This window comes from Phacochoerus africanus, chromosome 8 (assembly GCF_016906955.1).
Source record: "Phacochoerus africanus isolate WHEZ1 chromosome 8, ROS_Pafr_v1, whole genome shotgun sequence".
NCBI classification, from domain to species: Eukaryota; Metazoa; Chordata; class Mammalia; order Artiodactyla; family Suidae; genus Phacochoerus; species Phacochoerus africanus.
The window spans coordinates 64,910,209-64,928,713 of NC_062551.1; the positions used below are offsets into that span (position 1 = coordinate 64,910,209).

The 18,505-nt window shown below is 62.4% G+C and overlaps 2 protein-coding genes across 2 annotated transcripts; one reads left to right on the forward strand and one right to left on the reverse strand.

Moving 5' to 3' along the window:
• Positions 1–407: 407 nt before the first annotated feature.
• On the forward strand, positions 408–3,729 carry SMIM1 (small integral membrane protein 1 (Vel blood group)). Its single transcript, XM_047790592.1, has 4 exons — positions 408–460; positions 767–888; positions 2,638–2,765; positions 2,991–3,729. Exons 3-4 carry the CDS (start codon positions 2,653–2,655, stop codon positions 3,115–3,117), a joined length of 240 nt encoding a protein of 79 aa, XP_047646548.1. The 5' UTR covers positions 408–460; positions 767–888; positions 2,638–2,652; the 3' UTR covers positions 3,118–3,729.
• A 1,683-nt stretch (positions 3,730–5,412) lies between these two features.
• On the reverse strand, positions 5,413–16,363 carry LRRC47 (leucine rich repeat containing 47). The gene is made up of 7 exons (XM_047791205.1): positions 15,713–16,363; positions 10,247–10,705; positions 9,163–9,279; positions 8,310–8,425; positions 7,742–7,844; positions 7,448–7,537; positions 5,413–7,324 (listed from the first exon to the last, which is right to left on the reverse strand). The coding sequence occupies exons 1-7, from the start codon at positions 16,328–16,330 to the stop codon at positions 7,076–7,078; spliced, it is 1,752 nt and encodes a 583-aa protein (XP_047647161.1). The 5' UTR covers positions 16,331–16,363; the 3' UTR covers positions 5,413–7,075.
• Positions 16,364–18,505: the final 2,142 nt, after the last annotated feature.

An 18,505-nucleotide genomic window follows, 5' to 3' on the forward strand; every position in this document is an offset into this window, starting at 1 on the left:
ACCGGGCGCCAGTGCGGGACTTCAACAGTGGGGAGGGTGTTTGTTGATCCCGGCTGCGTCTGGGCGCTGGGACCCGCACGCCCCGCGGCCCCGGCTGCCCTTTGCCCCCGCAGCACACGCCTTGTGGAAGCGGGCCTCTCCCGCCCCTGCCACGCCCCCGGGAACGGCCGGCCCCTTCGCCGGGCCCCACATTTTGGGGAGCTGGGCGGCTGCCTGCCCCAGGCCTCTCCCCGTTTGGGTACCGCCTTTTGAACCCAGGCCCCTCCCTGCCCCGCCCCAGGCTTCCCCCTTAAGGCCTCGCCCAGCCCACCTGGCCCCGCCCCATCAGGCCCCGCCCCCGCCCTCCTCGCTCGCGCTCGGCCCCACCAGGCCCCGCCCAGGCCCCGCCCCCGAAAAGGCCCCGCCCCCCAGTCCTGGACACGTCTGTTGCGCGCCGAGCGGCAGGGGGCGGACGCACCAGGTGAGACGCGGGTTCTGGGGGCAGCTCCTGGGGGCAGCTCCTTGGAGCAGGCAGAGGCGGGAGGTGGGCCTGGCTGCGACAGCCCCCAGTCCTCCGAGGCCGCGGACTCCCTAGCCTGCGAACAGCCAGCCTGGGAGAGTGGCGTTGAGGGGGTGGAGCGGGGTTGAGGCTGTCCCCAGCCCACCGACCCCCAGGCTAACTGCCTGCGCAGCTCCTGCTGGCCGCCCGGGGCCGCCCCAGGGCCCCTTTCCCTTCCTGGCCCCTGGCAGCGCCGCTCCTCTTCACCTTTTATCTTCTTTTTTTAAGTTTGGAGGCATCTGAGGCCCCTCAGACCCCAAACTGCAGGCTGGGAGGAGGTGAGATCCACTGGGCAGGCTCTGACCTTCCCGGGCAGCAGCGGCTTCGTCCCCGCGCCAGGATTCTTCCTTGTAAGTTGTGGGCTCCACGAGGTGCGGGGGTGGGGTGGGGTGGGGGGGTGAAGGAGTCTAGTGTCTGTGCGCCCCCTGTGCCTGTCACGCCCCCAGGAGGCCATGGCACGCCCCCCCCCCCCCCCAAGGCTCCTAGGGCTTAGCAGGTGTCCCCCTGCCAGGCAGGACAGCCCAAGGGGCCTGTGACACGGTGTGAGCATAGCATGTGGGTTGGACAGAACATTACTGGCAAGTGAGTGAAGCCCTCAGCAGTTCAGCGTCAGCATCTCACCAGCTCCTGGTGGCTTTGAGACTGCTTGAGAGCCGCATTAGTCAGGAACCTGTTCTGCTGCAGATGACAGAAACCCACTGTCCTGGGCTTGGACAGAGTGGGGCTGGCTCTGCCTGCACCCAGAAGCCCATTGGTGGGCAGCTGGTGTAGATGTGGAGACTTGGCGCTGTCCACTGGAGTGGCGGGGTGTCCAGATTGTAAAATGGCTGCTCGGCTCCGGTCATCACACCAAGGCAGGAAAAAGGAGGTGGCTGTTCTTGCTTTCATGAGATCAAAGCCTCCTACCCGCTGTGCACCTCAGCTCCTTGCTCACATCTGGGTGACGTGGAAAAGCAGGGATCCGAGTAATGAACTTGTCTTAGCCACGGCTGTCACGTGGGGCCGGCATTGCTGCCTGGAACAAGGCAGGGATTCTGGCCACGGGACGGAGGGGGCGGGCGTTAGGTGGGTAGCTAACAGTCAGCCCATCGCCCCTTTCCTGGATGTACACTGGGAAGGCAGAAGCTGCACTCAGCAAATGCTTGGCCGCCTTCGGGCCGGAGACACAGCCTGCATGGCTGCCCAGAGCACCCGCACGGGAAGGACAGGCTGTGTGGCTTGGAGACAAACTTGCTGCTTCCTCTCCACAGGCTTGGGGTTGTGTGGAAAGAGGGAACGTGGAAGCATGTCGGGGTTTGAGAACTGGTGGTTTCATGAGTTTCTGGGTTGGCGTCTTGATCCTACGAGGCCCTCTGTGACTTTAAGCCCCTGAGACGGAACTTACTTGGAAGAAAGGGCAGTTTTTTCCCTGGCTGGTGGGAGCCAGAAGGAAGGGGCCTCCTCAGCCCCTGGACCCCCAGTGGGCCCCGGTGCCCTCCTAGCCCCGCTTGCCCCCCAGCGTTGGTGAGGGAGGGGCTGCAGCACAGACAGGCCAGAGGACGAAGCTGCTGCCTTCTGCCAGGCCTGCTCCCCTGCTGGATGATGGCCGTGCCAGCCACCCCCAGGCCTGCTCCCCTTTGCCCCGTCCTTTGCTTCCCGGCAGGGATGGTCCTGGGGCTTATCTGGCAGGAACGAGGCAGGGAAGGCTCTTATCAGGCCTGGCAACCTGGCCCCCGCCGAGGGCCTGCAGTGTCCTGTGTCTTGTCTCCGGAGTGGCAGCAGCTGGGCCTGGAGGGGCCTCCACCCCCAGGGAGCCAGCGGGTCGGAGATGCAGCCTCTCACATTCCTGAGGGCGGGGTTTGGCCTATGTTCAGGTTCCCGGTTGGAATTGCCTCTGCCTCCTCCCCTGTGACCCTGGGCAAGTGGCTTCAGCACTGGTCCTGGTCCCCTCCTCAGCTGGACCGGGGATGCAAGCCCACCTCAGCCTCCCCCCTCCCCCGTCCCGCCCCCAGGCAGACCTCACCTTAAAACCAGTGCCACCTGGAGTCACTGCCCCGCCCCTACCAGGGCCAGAACAAGGGGCCTCACAAGCCTCAGCCACCCTCTGCCCCTCCCGCCAGAGCCCCGCGGCCCAGATGCAGCCCCAGGAGAGCAGCGTCCAGTACAGCCGGTGGGAAGACGGCGGCAGCCGGGATGGAGTCAGCGTGGCCAGCGGGCCCGGCGCGGAGGAGGCCTCGGGCTGGGCGAGGTGAGCCGCCGGGAGGAGGTGCCCTGCCGGCCCTCCTGCCGTGGCCGGCTGGCTGCCCACACCGAGGTCTCAACAGACCCGGGCCCTTCTTCTTCCCCCACCTCCCTCCTGTCTCTCAGGTCCAGCGCACCCAGGCTGCCCGGCCCCGTGCCCCCTCGTCCCCCAGCCCTCCCCTTACTCCGCTCGGGGCTGCCAGAGGCTCACGGCCCGCGGTTCTCACCCTAGGGTCTCCCGGAAGCTGTGCTCCGGCAAGCTGGGCATCTCCTTGAAGGTGCTGGGCGGAGTGGCCCTCTTCTGGGCCGTGTTTATCCTGGGCTACATCACCGGCTACTACGTGCACAAGTGCAAATAAGCACTGCTCAGCACGCGCCCGGCCCGGCTCCGAGGGACGCGAGAGGCCCTCTGTGTGCACGGAGCCCCATCTGCGCAGACCTCGTGTACACGCCGTCCCCCGTGTACACAGACCCCTCTCCCTGTTCACAGCCCTGCCTTGTACACAGACCCCCCCACCCTGCATCCAAGGCTCCAGGGGCACCTGGGACACCAGCTGGCACAGTATCACAGGCACCTACAGTCTTACAACCAAACAGGGACACGGGTACACAAGGACACGCGGACACACATACACACCTGGCACCTACCACCACCCAGGGGCACCCGTGGCTGGGAGACGGGGCCCAGCCTGGGTGGGGCTACAGGACACACCCCCGTTGTACAAGGATGGCTCTGAGGGGGCTGCGTGTCCCTCTGTCCATCCGCCCTCCCCGGGGCCTGAGTTCTTCCTGACCAAAATGGGGAGGGTCTCTACCCCACCCCCGCTGCATCTTCCCTCCAGGATCCAGGAAGGTGGGCATATTCCCTGGGGCTGCCCACCTGGCAGGGTGGGCCCTGTGGGCGCCCAGCCCCTCTACCCACACCCCGCAGGAGGACCAGACCCAGTCATTAAATGGCTGTTGAACTTAAACATGGATGATGGTCTGTCCCATGAGGCGTGACCTAGGGTGTCGGAGGGGAGGCCAGCTGGCCAGGGGGCCTGTGCAAAGGGCCTGCGTGCCTCCCGCTTGGCCCTGGACCTTGGAACGTGCCTGGTCCTGGCTGGGCCCTCGGGTGGGAGGTGAGAAGGCCGGGGCGGGCCTGTGGGCCAGCGTGTGGCCGGACCTGCTCCCGCCTCCTCGCAGAGGGTGTCTCCTGGGCTGCACGCTTGGCTCCCCGCCTGCTGTGAACCATGTCTCATACCCGCAGACCCCTTGCCAGAAACAGCTCAAGAAAGAGGGTCTGGAGTTCCCGTCGTGGTGCAGCGGAAACGAATCCGACTGGGAACCATGAGGCTGCGGGTTCGATCCCTGGCCTCGCTCAGTGGGATAAGGATCCGGCGTTGCCGTGAGCTCTGGTGTAGGTTGCAGACACAGCTCGGATTCCACTTTGCTGTGGCTGTGATGTAGGCTGGCAGCTGTAGCTCTGAATAGACCCCTAACCTGGGAACCTCCATATGGCATGGATGCAGCCCTAAAAAAAAGCAAAAAGACAACAAAAAAAGTGGGTCTCGCCCCAGAACCGAGGGTGGGAGACGGGGCCACAGGACGAACCTGGTATCAGAGGTCCCCCTGGGGCAGGGGCGGAGGGCCTGGTCTAGCAGCCCTGGTCTTGGCCTCAGCAGGAGAGTGTCCCCACATTTGGCCACACTTGGGGAGAGGGGGCGCCAGCTGCCCCACATCCATCGGCCTATCCTGACACCTCCTTCTGGCTGTCACAGGACGGCACTGAGGTGGTGGCTGTGGGGGTGAGCCTGGCACAGCCCAGCTGCGTGGTCCGTGGACTCTAAGCAGTCAGCACTGTGCTCACCCAGATGCTGGGCTGGGCTTCCCCAGGGCGTGGTGAGGTTTCGGGCAGGAGTGGGGTGAGGGCGCAGAACAGAAGGGAGGAGGGGTGGGGAGTGTGGGTGTGGGGGCTGTGGGAGCAGCACCTGGAGCCAGAGGAGAGGAAGTGACCTCAGGGCCCATCCAGCTCTCGGGGCATCACTGGGTCATGTCCGTGGGTCCTCTTGATGTCTGCTCTTGGGGTCGGGGGAACCCCGTGGGGGGCCTTAGTGCTGGCTCTGGCCTGGACCTGGCCAGGCGTGCGTCTGTGCCCCTTGGCCTGGTGGGTCTCAGGATGGAGAGCTGGGTGCACCGGCCCACCCGCTGGTGGGTGTGCACTGGCGGCCTGGTCCGTGGGGGGCTCTGCAGGCAGTGGCTTGTGAGGCACAGGCCTGGAGGGGCTGTTCCCCCGGGCCCCAGCTGGACCCGAGGGGCTGGGGTGGAGGTGGCATCCTGACAGCCCTGGCGGGGTTGGGACCAGACCCCTCCAGGTCACCCAGCCCCCTCCCACGGGAGGTTCGGGATTGGGATGACCTGCTGGGGGCAGGTCCCAGGAACCAACTCCTGCTCAGCGCGAGTTTCTGGGTGGGGCTCCAGCTGGTGGTGCTGCAGGCAGCCGGCTCCCAGGACCCCAGAGTCAAGGGCTGCAGCTTCTCTGGGCAGGCCTGTGCCCCGGCAGCTCACCGCTCTCCCTCTTTGCTGGGAAGGGGGTCCCAGGCCCTCAATCTCCACAGACACTGCCAACACCCCCTCCAGCAGGCCTGGGAAGGGTTCACGGGGAGGCAGCCGAGTCGTTTTCACTCAGTGTTTAATAGGGTCAGACTGGCAAAGACAGAGGTGAGAGACTTCGGGCTGTGAGTTCAACGCATCTGCAAACCGCGCACGGAGGCGAGAGCAGCGGGGCTGCAGCTTCGCCAACCACAGGGAGGCCCCAGAGCAGGTGCTATGTGGCCGCCGAAGCCCGGGTTGGTCCTGGAGCTCCTGGCAGGGCCTTGCCATGACGCCCAGGGCCACGCCAGCCACAGCATCAGCAGCCTTGACGGCCGAGGTCATGAAGGACAGCCCGAGCCACCTACACACAGAGCTCCGGAAGGTTTGGGAGAAATGCTGTTACCCCACTCCCGCTTCAGCCCAGCTAAGCACCCCGACCCCAGGGGCCGAGGGCCAGTCCTGGTGGTGACCGAGAGCCGGGTCAGGGTGTCAAGGCAGCCCGGCTGTGTCCTTGAATGGGTTCCGGGAAAGCACGTGGCTCGCAGAGGGCCCAACACGCGCGTCTGGGCCTCCCACGTGTCTGCTTCTGGCACGAATGCCTGTCCCGCCGGGCTCTTGGAGACGCTGCCCCCAAACTGTCACTGTGATAAACACACAAATTGTCCCCTGCAGGTCAGTGGCCATGGAGCACACAAAGTCACTCAACACTGGGAAGCTGGTGGCTCAGCGTCTCCCGCCCAGGCAGTCCCGGAGCAGTGAGGTCAGTGAAGCGCCAACCTGGAACCAGAAAGACCCATAGAGTCCGGGGCACGGTGGGACCCCTGTGTCTGGCATCCGTGGCCGTCGGCATCAAGCTCCCCACACCCTCCCTCGTCACAGCCGCCCGTCCTCGAGTGAGCTGACAGCGACTGACAGTTTACCAACGGAACCGTCCTGCCCGAGGCCTGTTCTGTGGTGGGAAACCTGCGCATCATGCAGGAATGACCCTCGTGGCTGCGGGGCTGGTTTACAAACGACAAGAGTTCCCGAGTCCTCATACCCCTGGCCAGCGCAGCGGACGCTCTGCATCTCACCCCCAAGCATCCGACGGCAGGATGAAGAAACGTGATTTGGGAGTTCCCTTGTGGCTCAGCGGGTTGAGGATCTGCTGTTGTCACTGCAGTGGCTTGGGTCACCGCTACAGCGTGGGTTCCATCCCTGGCCCGGGAACGTCCACGTGCCGTGGGTACAGCCAAAAAAAAAAAAGAGAAAGAAAAGAGTTTGCCAATTCCGAGGTCACAGTAACGTTTTGTTTATGAGAAGATGATGATTTTCAGGAACTGGAACACATGACGTCAGCCCACAGCGGTGAGCTGCACGCTGGCGCAGGAGGACTTTAAAAGGTACAGCATCGTAGAAAAATAACTGCAGTCCAGTAAAATGCGTGTTGTTTCGCTTCTCTGCTTAGACCTGAATTCAAACCAGTTACAGCATCCTTTTCCTCGGGGGAAACACAGTTATTGGCTGTGTGTCTACATGATTTCAAAACATTCCAAGCAGTTAATCCCAACATTCAAGTCCTTTCATAAAAAGCATTAGTAAAGCCAGTTTGGTGCTTAGAGGCAAAACGATTTAAGCTCACGACAACAAGCTCCCCCCTAAGGCAGAATCATCTGGAAAACTGAACAGAGAATGCACGTGTCTTAAACACCGAGGGGAGGGAGTCATTTCCTCTGTGACCCCGGGAGCCCCAGCGGCCTGGCATCAGCGGGTCACGGTCACGTGTGCTGCGGCGAGGTCCAGGTCCATCTTGGACGGATACACCACCTTCAGCTGCCCGTCCTGGTCCACCACCCGGACCTGCTCCACCACCAGCGGGGCGCGCCTGTCCTGCTCGGCCACGGGGGCCGCCCTGGCATCCGAAGGGGGTCCAGCCTCGGCATCGGCCTCAGGGTCAGAGAGGGAGCTTTCCTCTTTGTTTTCCAAAGTGTACCTGTTCAGTTCTGCCATTTTCTGCAGAGGACAAATATTTTCTTAACTGAGAGGTCAGAAGCGGCCCCGGGGAGACACTGCCATCCCTGGAGCGCAAGGGGCCGCAGCGTGGCAGGTGGGCGGGCGAGGGCGGGGCTCACTCACCAGGATGAGGGCATCCAGGATGTCCTTGCAGATCTGCAGGCTGGCCGCACTCGTCACCTCCAGGAACAGATCGCAAGTGGTTTTCTTTATCTTTAAAAGAAATCAGAAAGATTCCGGAAGAGAATCGAGTTATCCCGAGTGGACACGGCAACTGCACGTCGACTCGGAAGAAAACCCTGCAAAGCGGCGTCCCGTCCAGCCTGGCGCCTTCCCGAGGGAGGGCCCGGGGCGCTGCACACACGCCGGCCGGGGCAGCAGTGACACGAGCAACAGTGCCTGCTGGCCGCCGCCTACCTTGGTCTTCTCGCTGTTGGTTATCGGCGGGAAGGAAATCGCGTCACCATCGGCATCCAGGAGGCACGGGTAGCGCTCCTGCCCGTCCAGCAGGTGGAGGTACCTGTGCGGGAAGGACCCGTCAGGCACCGGGGAAAACACACCTGAGGGACGTGGACGCATCAAAATTCCCGGACACGGTGGCGGCAGGTCAAAGGCACGTTAACGAGCCGATTCAGACAGAGGAGGAACTGCCCGTGGTTACCCAGTGGCGGCTGGGCAAGTCTGGAGGGGTCCCTTGGCCTCCTGAGCTGGATGGTGCTCCGTGGGTCTGCCTGTCCCTCCCCGGGGCGCTTCCTCCCCCTGCACTTGGTGGACGCCAAGGGCCACCCTCCCCGAGATGACACGAAGCCTGCGCTCCTGGCTCCTGTTCGCTGATGCCTAAAGACGCAGGGGTAACAGTACATGGTATATACAGCGTTTCTCCCACCAGGACCCCCGGGGGACCGAGAACATGAGGCTGGCGGCCTCAGGAGCTCCCCCATCGGTGCAGGTCGGTGAAACGCGCTCCCAAGGCGGCCCTGCCCACCTGTGCAGACCCGACACATTCTGCCTCTTCTTCTGCTTCCTGTGTTCCTCGGCCTCCAGCTGTAGCTGCCGCACCAGGTCCTTGGCCTTGACTTCCCGGCGCCCCAAAGGGACGATCTACAGGGTGGAAACACACGTCAGTGCGTGGCTTTGGGGGCCCAGCCACAGGGCTGCCCTCCTTCTCTCTGGCCTCCAGTGGCGGTGGCCCCCGCTGCTCCATCCTCTGCTAAACCCCGCGGGAGCGGGAGGCTTCTGGGAGCTGACAGTCGTCCAGGGGCGGTCCAGGGACCGAGAGAACAGAGCCTGCCCCCAGTCACATGCGGACACGCTGCCTTCAGAGGTCACCTAGGGACCCGATGCCCACACATTCCAGAGCTGGGCTTAGCTCTACACCCGCCTGATACAGAACCATCTCTCCATGCCTGCGGTCTGAGGAGGCCAAGGGAGGAGCCAGGGGTGGGGGCAGAGCTGTCCGCGGGGAACCCTCCTTTGCCCAGGCCCAGGCGGTCTGCAGACCCGACAGACCAGGAGCGGGACCTCGAGGGAACAACTCAGGTTAGCCCCTGGAGGGGAGGGAGCCTGCGATTGGGATATAAACCACAATCTTTGGTAAAAAGTTATTGAGCAGATGAAGGAAACCCCTCTCAAATCACCACCCCCTCTGACGAGGTTGTTCTGGAAAGGAGCTGCACCATGACTGGCTTTATTATCTCATGTCTCTGCCAAGAGCAGAGCTGTCAGGCTCCACCTCAAATACCCGGGTCGGTCCTTAGCATGGGTACTTTATGACCCATACACGGGAGGAACGGCTCAAACGGCACACGCCGGGGGTGGGGGGAGGACGCCGGCCTCGCCTTGAGGTCCTGCGGCGGGCGGGCGGTGTACAGCAGGGGCCCTCGGACGGCCCTGAGGTCGTGCGTCGCGATGGTGGCCGCTGTCCTCTTCTCGCAAAGGTCCTCGTGCAGCTTTGTCTGCAACACAAGGTCCAGGGTGAGCAGAGTTCCGTGCGCCAGGCCGGCGGGCGAGCCCACCCATCACTGCGGCCTCCTAGCCAAATTATTCATTCTGCGGAACCGTCGGCAGAAAAGCGTTCCCTTTTACCATCAGAATTTCTTTCCCTGACTCTGGACAACACCCGCGATTTCAAAGAGCCCGTCTTCAGTTAGAATTTACGACGGAGGAACCACAATTGCAACTTAAAAAGAAAAAGGACCCGGCGTGTTTTTCTCCCAACTCGCGGATGGAGTCTGAGCTCCGGCCCGGAACGCGTGGGCTTCTTCCCTGAACGTGGCCCCCACGGACACACAGGGCTTCCCGCGTGCAAGGATGTGCCTTTTTTTTTTTTGTTTTTAGGGCCGCACACGAGGCATATGGAAGTTCTCAGGCCAGGGAGCAAATTGGAGCCGCAGCTGCCGGCCTACTCGGCCACAGCAACACCGGATCCGAGCCACATCTTCAACCTACGCCACAGCCTGTGGCACTGCCAATCCTTAACTCACGGAGTGAGGCCACGTGTAGAGCCCACACCCTCAGACACTAGTTGGGTTCTTAGCCCTCTGAGCCACGATGGAAACTGCCAGGATGTGCCTTTTAAAAGCTGAGCATGCGCCACCGAAAAACAGCGAATCCAACCAACTAAAACTTAGCTCACCGAAGACCACGCAGGCAGGAGCTGACGGTCTGAATGCTGTCTCAGACACAACGTGCTACTTATTACAGAAAACTCAGGAACCCCAGCAGCGTGTGAGAGGCTCCGGGACCCTGGGCGCCCAGGAATGAGGCACAGGCCCCGTTCACGGCCTCCAGCAGCCCCGCCCCACCTGCCGGGTCCTGCTGCGTCCTGTTTCCCGGGAAGGACACCATGGCCCTGGGCAGGAGGGGCGGCCTCGCCCCTCCCACCCCGGGTCCCCCACGTCCCCCCCAACCCCGAGCACTCACCTGGCAGGAGAGGAACCGCTTGAGCGCGTTCCCGGGCTGCAGGTCCATGCCCCGCACGACAGCGCCCACGATGAAGGGCCGCACGTCCCTGACCTCGGGGCTCGCCCTGACCGTCAGCGGGGCGGGGTTCTCGGACACGTGAAGGACCCTGAGCAGCAGCCGGCTGGCCTCGTCCACCGCCGCCTCCTCGCCCTCCCCGCTGTCCCGCTTCCTCCGCTCCCTCCTCTTCCTCCGGCCCTCCTCCTTCTCAGGGCCTTCGGCCCTGCCCCGGCCGCGGCAGCACCCGCGGCCCCCGGCCCGCAGGTACTCCAGGATGGACCTGGTCTGGCAGCCGCACACCATCTTCTCCAGGCGCTTGTCCCGCAGCCGGTTCCCGCGGAAGTTGATCTCCTTGAGTTTGGGGCAGTCGGCCAGCTCGGCCGGGATCTCGCTCAGCTGGTTGTTGGACAGGTCCAGGGTCTGCCGGGGAGACGGACACACGTCAGAGTCCTGGGCGCTGCCCGGATGGGGCAGCCGCCCCCGCGCCCCCAGGACCTGCTCTCCCATGGCTCCCGCCCGTCGTGGCACCAGCCCCTCCCTGGCCTGGCGCCGGCCGACGCAGTGGTGGGGGCTCGCGGGTGGGCGCCCAGTAACCTCTGTGAAATGCTGGCCTTTCCTCATGGGCACAACCACAGCAAACTTTCAGATCAACGGCCAGGGGAGAGGAACAAAGACAGCAAAGGGTGTCAGGTAAATGAGAACTTTAACGAGAAACAGGCTTCCTGCAAAACGGTGCTAAGATGTGAAAAATTAAACAAGCAGATAAGAAAGGATATGACAGGAGAGATGGGAGGGATGCGGACCACCCTGCTGGAGGCAGGCTGGGGTCCTGGAGCCCGCATGCCTGAGCTGGGGAAAAGGCCCTCCCGGGAGACGCAGCCAGGCGCCCGCTCTTTTCCGGCGCGAGTGTCCCAGTGGCGGCCTCGGTTCAGGCAGCACAGAGCACTGCGTGTAAACGGCCCCTTTCCCCGTTGTTCTGCTTTATTTTCCTTTAGACTGAAGTACAGCTGATTTGCCGTGTCGTTCGTCTCAGGTGTACAGCACAGCGACCCAGTTACGCACGTGTGTCACGTACACATCTGTTCAGATTCTCTTCCATTGCTCACAGGATGTTGCCTGAAGCGCCGCGTGCTCTGCGTAGGACCCTGCTGATTACCGGATACAGTCTGCATCTGCGAATCCCAACTCCTAACGTACATGGCTCCTTTCTCCTCCAGGCTGAGAAGCTCTGGATGAGCCTTGCTTGGCTCTAAGACCGGGCCTGGGGCTGAGGGGTTTAACAGGGAGGCCTTGGGGGCAGCTCCGCCTTCTGGTTTGGCTGGACACAGGGCTGGCATTTGGAAGGCAAGGCAGTGAGAGGTGACGGGGCTGCTCAGAGTGCTCACATCTGGTTCCAACTAGGACCCAAGGGGGCCCCCAGGCGACCAGTGGTGGCAGGTTCACCCTTGCTGGGAAGAGGCCACCTGCGGGGGCTGCTCAGAAGGCAGCTTTGGTGGAATTTCACAAACCCCAAGTTATGAAGGAAGCTTAAAAGGCACTTGGCTGGAATCCCCTCGGTCCGGCTGCTGTGACGCCGGGAACCAGGGTGGAGAAGGGGCGCTGCAGACGGGGGCACAGAGGAGCCTCCGCACGGCGGGTAGTGGGCTGGGACTCTAGGGGGAGGAACAGCTGCAAATGCTGCCATCAAACCTGCAGAAAGAAAAGGTAAACCGGGCACGGTCTCCAGTTACTGCTGGGACCCAGCATGTGGTCGTCACTGGGCTGTGGGTGAACGTGACTTCACAGTTGCCGTCTTGTGACTGGTGTCTCTCTCGGCCTTTCAGGCTCTTAGGTGAAACTGGGTAGTGGGTGGATGGATGGAAAGGCGACCTTCCAAGCCTCTGTGACCTGCCCCCACACCGAGCAGGTGCGTGCGCGCGTGTGCACGCGCACACACACACACACACACACGCGTGCGTGACTTGGCGCCACCTGTCCCCCACCCGGCGTCCAGCTGGCCTCTTCGTTCACTAACTGGCTGCATCAGCAACAATCAGTTCTGAGCCGGGTCTTTGGAGCTGACCCAGCGGTAGAATGCGCCTGGGCTGGAGGCTGGCCGGGGCCACCAGACCAGATGCTCCTGGGAGGCTTGTGAGCAGTGGCAAAGGGCTGGCATTTCAAGGTCGGGTTTGGACCGGCACACCCAGCTCTGGGATTTCCTGCACATCCGAAGGGGCTTTGGTCAAATGGCTTGAACTCGGAGTTCCCATCATGGCGCAGTGGTTAACGAATCCGACTAGGAACCATGAGGTTGTGGGTTCAATCCTTGGCCTTGCTCCGTGGGTTAAAGATCCAGCATTGGTGTGAGCTGTGGTGTAGGTCGCAGACGTGGCTTGAATCCTGCGTTGCTGTGGCTCTGGTGTAGGCCGGCGTCTACAGCTCCGATTAGACCCCCTAGCCTGGGAACCTCCATATGCTGCGGGTGCGGCCCTAGAAAGACAGAAAAAACAAAAAACAAAAACAGCTTGAACTCCACTGGCAACCCTCATGGCTGAAAACACAGCTGCCGGATGGATGAACAGATGAACAGCGTGTCTCTGCTCCCACAGTGAAAAGACCCAGAAACAGCAGCAGAGGAAGGGCCAGGGGCGGACCTCGATGGCTCCCAGCCCCAACAGGCACATCTTCAGGCGGTCTCCACAGAGGACAGGCGCAGGGGCTGGCAGCAAGTCTTTCAGGGGCAACAATCACCAAAAACGGGGCACTTCCAAGCTGGAATTGGTGCAGCAGCCAGTACCACAGATGGCAGTCAGGACCTGCCCTGGGCCCTCTGGGAGATCAAGAGGGAGGCAGCCAGTGGGGATCTGAGGGTCCCGTGCGCTCCTCTCGCTGACTAAGCACTGTCCTGGCCCCTTTCAGAAGTGCGGGGGGCATCTGTCCTGTCTGTCCCTCGGGCAGTCCCCAGTGGGAGTGCCTTGGGTCTGGGTAGCAGTCAGTTAAAATGAGGGCAGTGGCGTTCCTGCTGTGGCACAATGGGATCAGCGGTGTCCTGGGAACGCTGGGATGCAGGGTTGATCCCCGCCCGACCTGGCACAGTGGGTTAAGGATGCAGCGCTGCCGCAACTGTGGCTCGGATCTGACCCCTGGCCCAGGAGCTCCATATGCTGCGGGGCAGCCACAATGGAAGAAGACGACGGGGACAGCAACGTGAGAGGGCCCCATCCTTGGCGAATCACAGCCCAGTGCCCAGAGGCCCAGCTGAGCCGGCCCAAGGCCAGGAGAAGCAGCCAGGCTCACGAGAGGCAGAGTTAACCGCAGTGGGGAGGGACAGCTCTCCTTTCACTGTCCTTGTTCCACGTGGCCACAGTGGGGAAGCGGGTGAGCCTCAGAGCTGCAACGTCAGCTCCCGGGAGTGGGCGCCAAGGCCCTGGCACCTGCCTGGGGCCTAAGAAGGGAGTGGGACCGACAGATCTGCATGCTGTCACTTTGGTGGCCCCTCCAGACCACACCACCCGGCATTCACATCCTTGTGGGACGTCTCCCAGACTCCAGGCTGACCTTTACTCGTGGAGCCAGCAGGACACGGTGGGCGTGGCAGGGGGAAGGCCTGGCCGCTTCTGCCCTTGTGCGCTAATGGGTCCTGAGCCGCCTGCTAAGTCAGACTCTCCTGCTGGGCTGGGGAGGGCCTGAGGTGACATGGGGGCAGAGAGAGACGCCCAGCCCTGAGCCCTCAGCCAGCTGACTGCGGCCACTCCCGTGTTGGCTACAAGGCAGTGGACTCTCCGGCTGGGCCAGCCCGGAAGGAAGGACCTCGAGCAAAGACAACGACCGCCGTTTCAAGCCACAGTCTTGGCACAGTCACTTGGCTTTCTTCGCGGCACTGTGGTCATTCTCCCAGTTCTCACCAGCGAGGAGGCGGGTGCAGGGCACGGCTGTGAGACACTGAGCTGAACCCTCCCTTCCGGCTCCGAGCTGGGTCTCCCTCCAGCTGTCTTCCCACAGCTCCAGGAAGGACAGAGCACCTCTGCGCGTGCACTTGGGCGAGTGTAACAAGGCTGCTCCACCCGGTTCTGGAGGCCGTTCCTCCTGGGAGCGTCGTTTTGGAGAAGGTCCCAAAGGACATCTAAGGCCAAGAAGGCAGCCAAGCAGCGCTCACGTGACACTCCAGGAAACAGGCCTCTTTGTGGGAAAGTGATCCGATGGATGTCCAAACACGGGGAACAGGCTGGACCAGGCGAGGGGGACCGAGCACCCAGGCATTCACTCTGATCTGAACGAGGGTGCTCTGGACACAAGCAAGACAATTTACTGGGCAGGCATCCGAGAGGGTAGCACAGAACATCAAAAAGGCAACAACCAAAAAACCCCAACCCCCAAACTGGAAGCCTGGTAAGACATTCCAGGTCTGGAGAGACACCCGTCCGGTGCCCTCATGTGCTGCTATGTTAGACCACACGCCTGGCATGCCAGCCACCTGGAAAACCAAGAGAACTGTAAGATGGGATGGCCAGGCAGAAAGTGTTTACATCATGTGTCACATCACGGCCTTAAAGGAAAGCTACAGCCTGGGGGGACCAGGGTGTCTGGGAGTCCGTACCACCCACAGCTCTTCCTGGAAATGCCAGCAAGGAGGCATCACTCTGCAGGGAGGGCTCATCCTCACTTCGCTACACGCACACACATCCTGACACACACGTGTAAAATGAGCGGGCAACATCTCAAGAGTAATTTTTGCTACAAATAGGTCAGTTGCCAAACTATACACACATCTTATTGTTTAAACAAGCCTGCAGAAAAGGATGGAAAATTGGAGGAAGAAACACAGGCCTGCCTTTTAAGGACAGGAGTCTCTAGACTGGATTTAGGTCATGGATGCAGCCCTCCTGTCTCTTACTCAACAGACTCAAGAGCCAAGCTTTCTGCTGGAAGGTGGGGACCCCAGACAATGTAGCCTATGGCAAACCCCACGTTACTACCTGAGGATTTCTGTGGGCAACGCCTTGCAGCCTTTGGTAAAATAAGAACGACCGCCCCTACCTTGGAAAGTGGTTGTTAGGCTTAAGCAAAATTTTGTACGTGAAACCATGCGGGGCTGCGTTATGGGAATTCTAGTCATTCCACATCGTCCTGACCTGTCTGGGGGGCCCCGTGCACAGGGCTCTCTCAAGTCACTTCACAAACACGTGAAAATACAAAATTTAGACACGGGTCCCCGCTATCATTAGAAGCTGTTTGCTGACAACTACAAAAAGGTATCACGGGGGAAAGCCCAACTGTGAGCAGAGAGTGGTGCGGGTCGAGGAAGGAGGCCGGATTAGTGGGAGGGGACCCGGGGGTGAGCCGGCTTCCCAGAGGTGCCCACGGTACTGTGGCTCTTCCCGGCCAAGGAAAGCTCCCTCCGTGGCTACGCAGGGCCCGCCCCGCCCCGCCCCGCTCCGCCCCGCTGACCTTGAGCGAGGCCAGGTGGGCGATGCCGGGGCTGAGCTCCCGCAGGCAGTTGTCGGCGGCCGCCAGTTCGCTGAGCAGCGGCAGCGCGCCGGGCTGGAAGAGCGCGGCGGGGAAGGCGTCTAGGCGGTTGCCGGTGAGGTTGAGGGTCTGCAGGCGCGGGGCACAGCGCGCCAGGTCGGCGGGCAGCTCGCGCAGCCGGTTGCCGCTGAGATTGAGGCTCTGCAGCTGCGGGAGGGCCGGCGGCTCTGCGGGGCCCAGGCCCTGGCCCGGCGGCAGCGCCTCCAGCGCGTTGCCCGACAGGTCGAGTACGCGCAGCGCGGGCAGCGGGCCGAGCTCGGGGATCAGGCCGGGTCCCAGAGCGTTGCGCCGCAGCACCAGGCTGTGCAGCTGCGGGAGGCCCTGTGCCAGGCCCGGGCCCGGCTCGCGCAGGCTCCCGCAGCCGCTCACCTCCAGGTAGTGCAGCAGCGGCAGCGTGAAGAGCCGCGGCGGCAGGCGCCCGCCCGCCTCGCGCACCCGCTGCTCCAGCCCGGGCCCCGTCAGCAGCAGCTCCCGCCGCCGCTCCCGCTCCGCCAGGTCCAGCTCAGGCCAGGGCTCCGACACCGCCGCCGCCGCCGCCATCGTGCAGCCACTTCCGCAGCCCCTGCCGGGGCGCTTCCGGGGCACGCGGCACTACTTCCGGTCCGGGCCGGAAGAAGCCATAGAGAGCCGCCCGGACGCCAGAGCGCCACACCGAGGGCCCCGGAGGAGCCCGGTGGGGCGGGGCCGCAGGCCTTCACCTGGTCCTCGCCGTGGGCGTGGGAGGTGGGCGTGGGAGGTGGGCGTGGGGGTGGGCGGTGCGGCGAGGCGAGAGCGCAGTCCCCGGCCGGGGGAGTCTCTGGCGGGGCGGCGGTGGCTCCGGGCACCGCCCTCTGGGGTCGCGGCCTCGGCCGTGGGAAGAGGCTGCCTCGTGGACCCGCGGGAGAGCCCCAGGGAAGGCGCGTGACCCCGAGGTAGCCAGAATTCCGGCTTAAACACCCTCGGACAGGGAAAGAGGAAGGAGAGGAGTGCTTTTCAAGGAAAATGAAGGGGCCCGAAGAAGCCGAGCGGGCGGGATGACAGTGTGACACCGGTGTGTTGTCACTTCTAGTCTCTCCGCGGATGAGTCCGCCTTCCCTGGACGGTGAGCTCCCCGGAAGGCGTCTAGGACTAATGAGGTCCTTTGGGAGGATGCGTTTAGGCAGATGAGGGGAGTTTGGAGAAGCCGCCCTGCCTATGCTGATACCCAGGCGCATACAGCTCAGAACTGTCAGTGCACCAAGGTGGCACATTTCAAGGTGCATCATCCCAACTCCTAGTCACATTTTGGGGTGGCATAGTCAGCTACCCTGCAAAACCTAACCAACTTCCTCTCGGCAGTTTTCCATCCGCTGGCTCCCTCTCCCTGCCCTGTGACTGTAAACCCCCAGTGGCCCTGGTACCTTTAGCTAAGTCTTGCTGTTTTAAACAGGCACCCAGTGCTTTTTTTTTTTTCTTTTACAGGTTAGTGGTTTGTGTATGGAAATCACCAGGAAATGAGAAATGACTGAAGCCCAGTCCCTCCCAGAGACTCTGGCCTAATAGTCTGGGCTGCGGCACAGGCGCCCCAGGTGTTCTGTGTGGGGTGGGCAAAGTTGAGGACCTCCTTGGGGTCAGATAGCCTAGTCTCCCTGTTAGGGCCCACTAGCCCCTAGTATTTGGAGGAGTGAGAGCCGAGGTTCGCTGCCCTGTTCTTTGCACCTGTTTTCATTAACTCCTGACCCAACGGGGTTTTCACTTGTTTTATTGTGCTTTGAAATTTCTGAACATTGTATGAAGGGTGAGAGACATCCCAAAGAAAAGTGTGCACACAGCATGAGTGAATTTTGTCCAGAGTGAACACATCTGTGTAGCCATCATGCCCAACAAGAAACAGGTGGTCACCAATCCCTTGTCCTGTGGCTGTTTCCCCAGGAGGCCATGCTGGGGACGAGAGAGGCCAGGAGGAGGCTCAGTGGGATTTCCAGGTTGCCAGGCGGGGCGGGGGGGGGGGGGCGCGGGGTCTCCCCCGCCAGCCTCCAGGCCCCCCTCTCCCTGAGATGAAGAGATGGGGGTTGCCTGGGTGAACTGCTCTCTCCACTTGGCGCAGGGGGTGTGGACCAGGAGCTGGTCTCCTCAGCACCTCCCCCAGAGCTCTATTCCAGGGGGCAGGTGGGGGCAGATACAAGCTGTCCCGTTCCCCCCCCCCCCACCCCGCCCCGTGCAGAGGCACAGAGCACAGAGTTCACATCTGGGGGGCACTGCCTTCTGGTGCTGAGGGCTTGGGTGCTGAGCCACCTTCCTGGTATATGGGGTGGGGGCCTACAACGTCCTCTGAGGATTCCAGCACCTGTGCCAGGCCGCGGGGTGCTCCGCTGAATTGCTTCCTTCTGCCCTGCAGCCTCCCTCTCCAGCAACCCCACCCAAAATTCCAGATCCGAGGGGCTGGGGCTGGGGTGGCAGCAGCAGGGGAGGGGTGGGTGGAGGCCCCAAGGCTGACACAGTTTGCCACCAGCTGCCATTGCTCCGGCAACTTTTCAGAACTGATCTGTTTTTAGAGCAAGTGAGCCCTGGCACAAATAACCACCCAACTGAAGGGAACACGCCGAAGCCCTCTGGGTGTGTGGGATCCGAGATGGAATCACGTTCTTCCTTTTGAAAGGGAGCTCTCCTTCCACACTCTCCGGGGCACACTCCCAGCCTGTGCACACGCACACGCCATCTACCGAAGTAAGAGAAGACATTTACAGGCACCTCTGC

Bases quoted from the DNA above. Each gene is read 5' to 3' on its own strand.
- SMIM1 (XM_047790592.1), top strand. From the start codon at position 2,653: ATGCAGCCCCAGGAGAGCAGCGTCCAGTACAGCCGGTGGGAAGACGGC. The intron at 2,766-2,990 runs GTGAGCCGCCGG...TTCTCACCCTAG, and splicing joins GAGGCCTCGGGCTGGGCGAG to GGTCTCCCGGAAGCTGTGCT.
- LRRC47 (XM_047791205.1), bottom strand. From the start codon at position 16,330: ATGGCGGCGGCGGCGGCGGTGTCGGAGCCCTGGCCTGAGCTGGACCTG. The intron at 10,706-15,712 runs GTCAGCGGGGCG...TCTCCCCGGCAG, and splicing joins CCCACCTGGCCTCGCTCAAG to ACCCTGGACCTGTCCAACAA. The intron at 7,325-7,447 runs GTGAGTGAGCCC...TGTCCTCTGCAG, and splicing joins TCCTGGATGCCCTCATCCTG to AAAATGGCAGAACTGAACAG.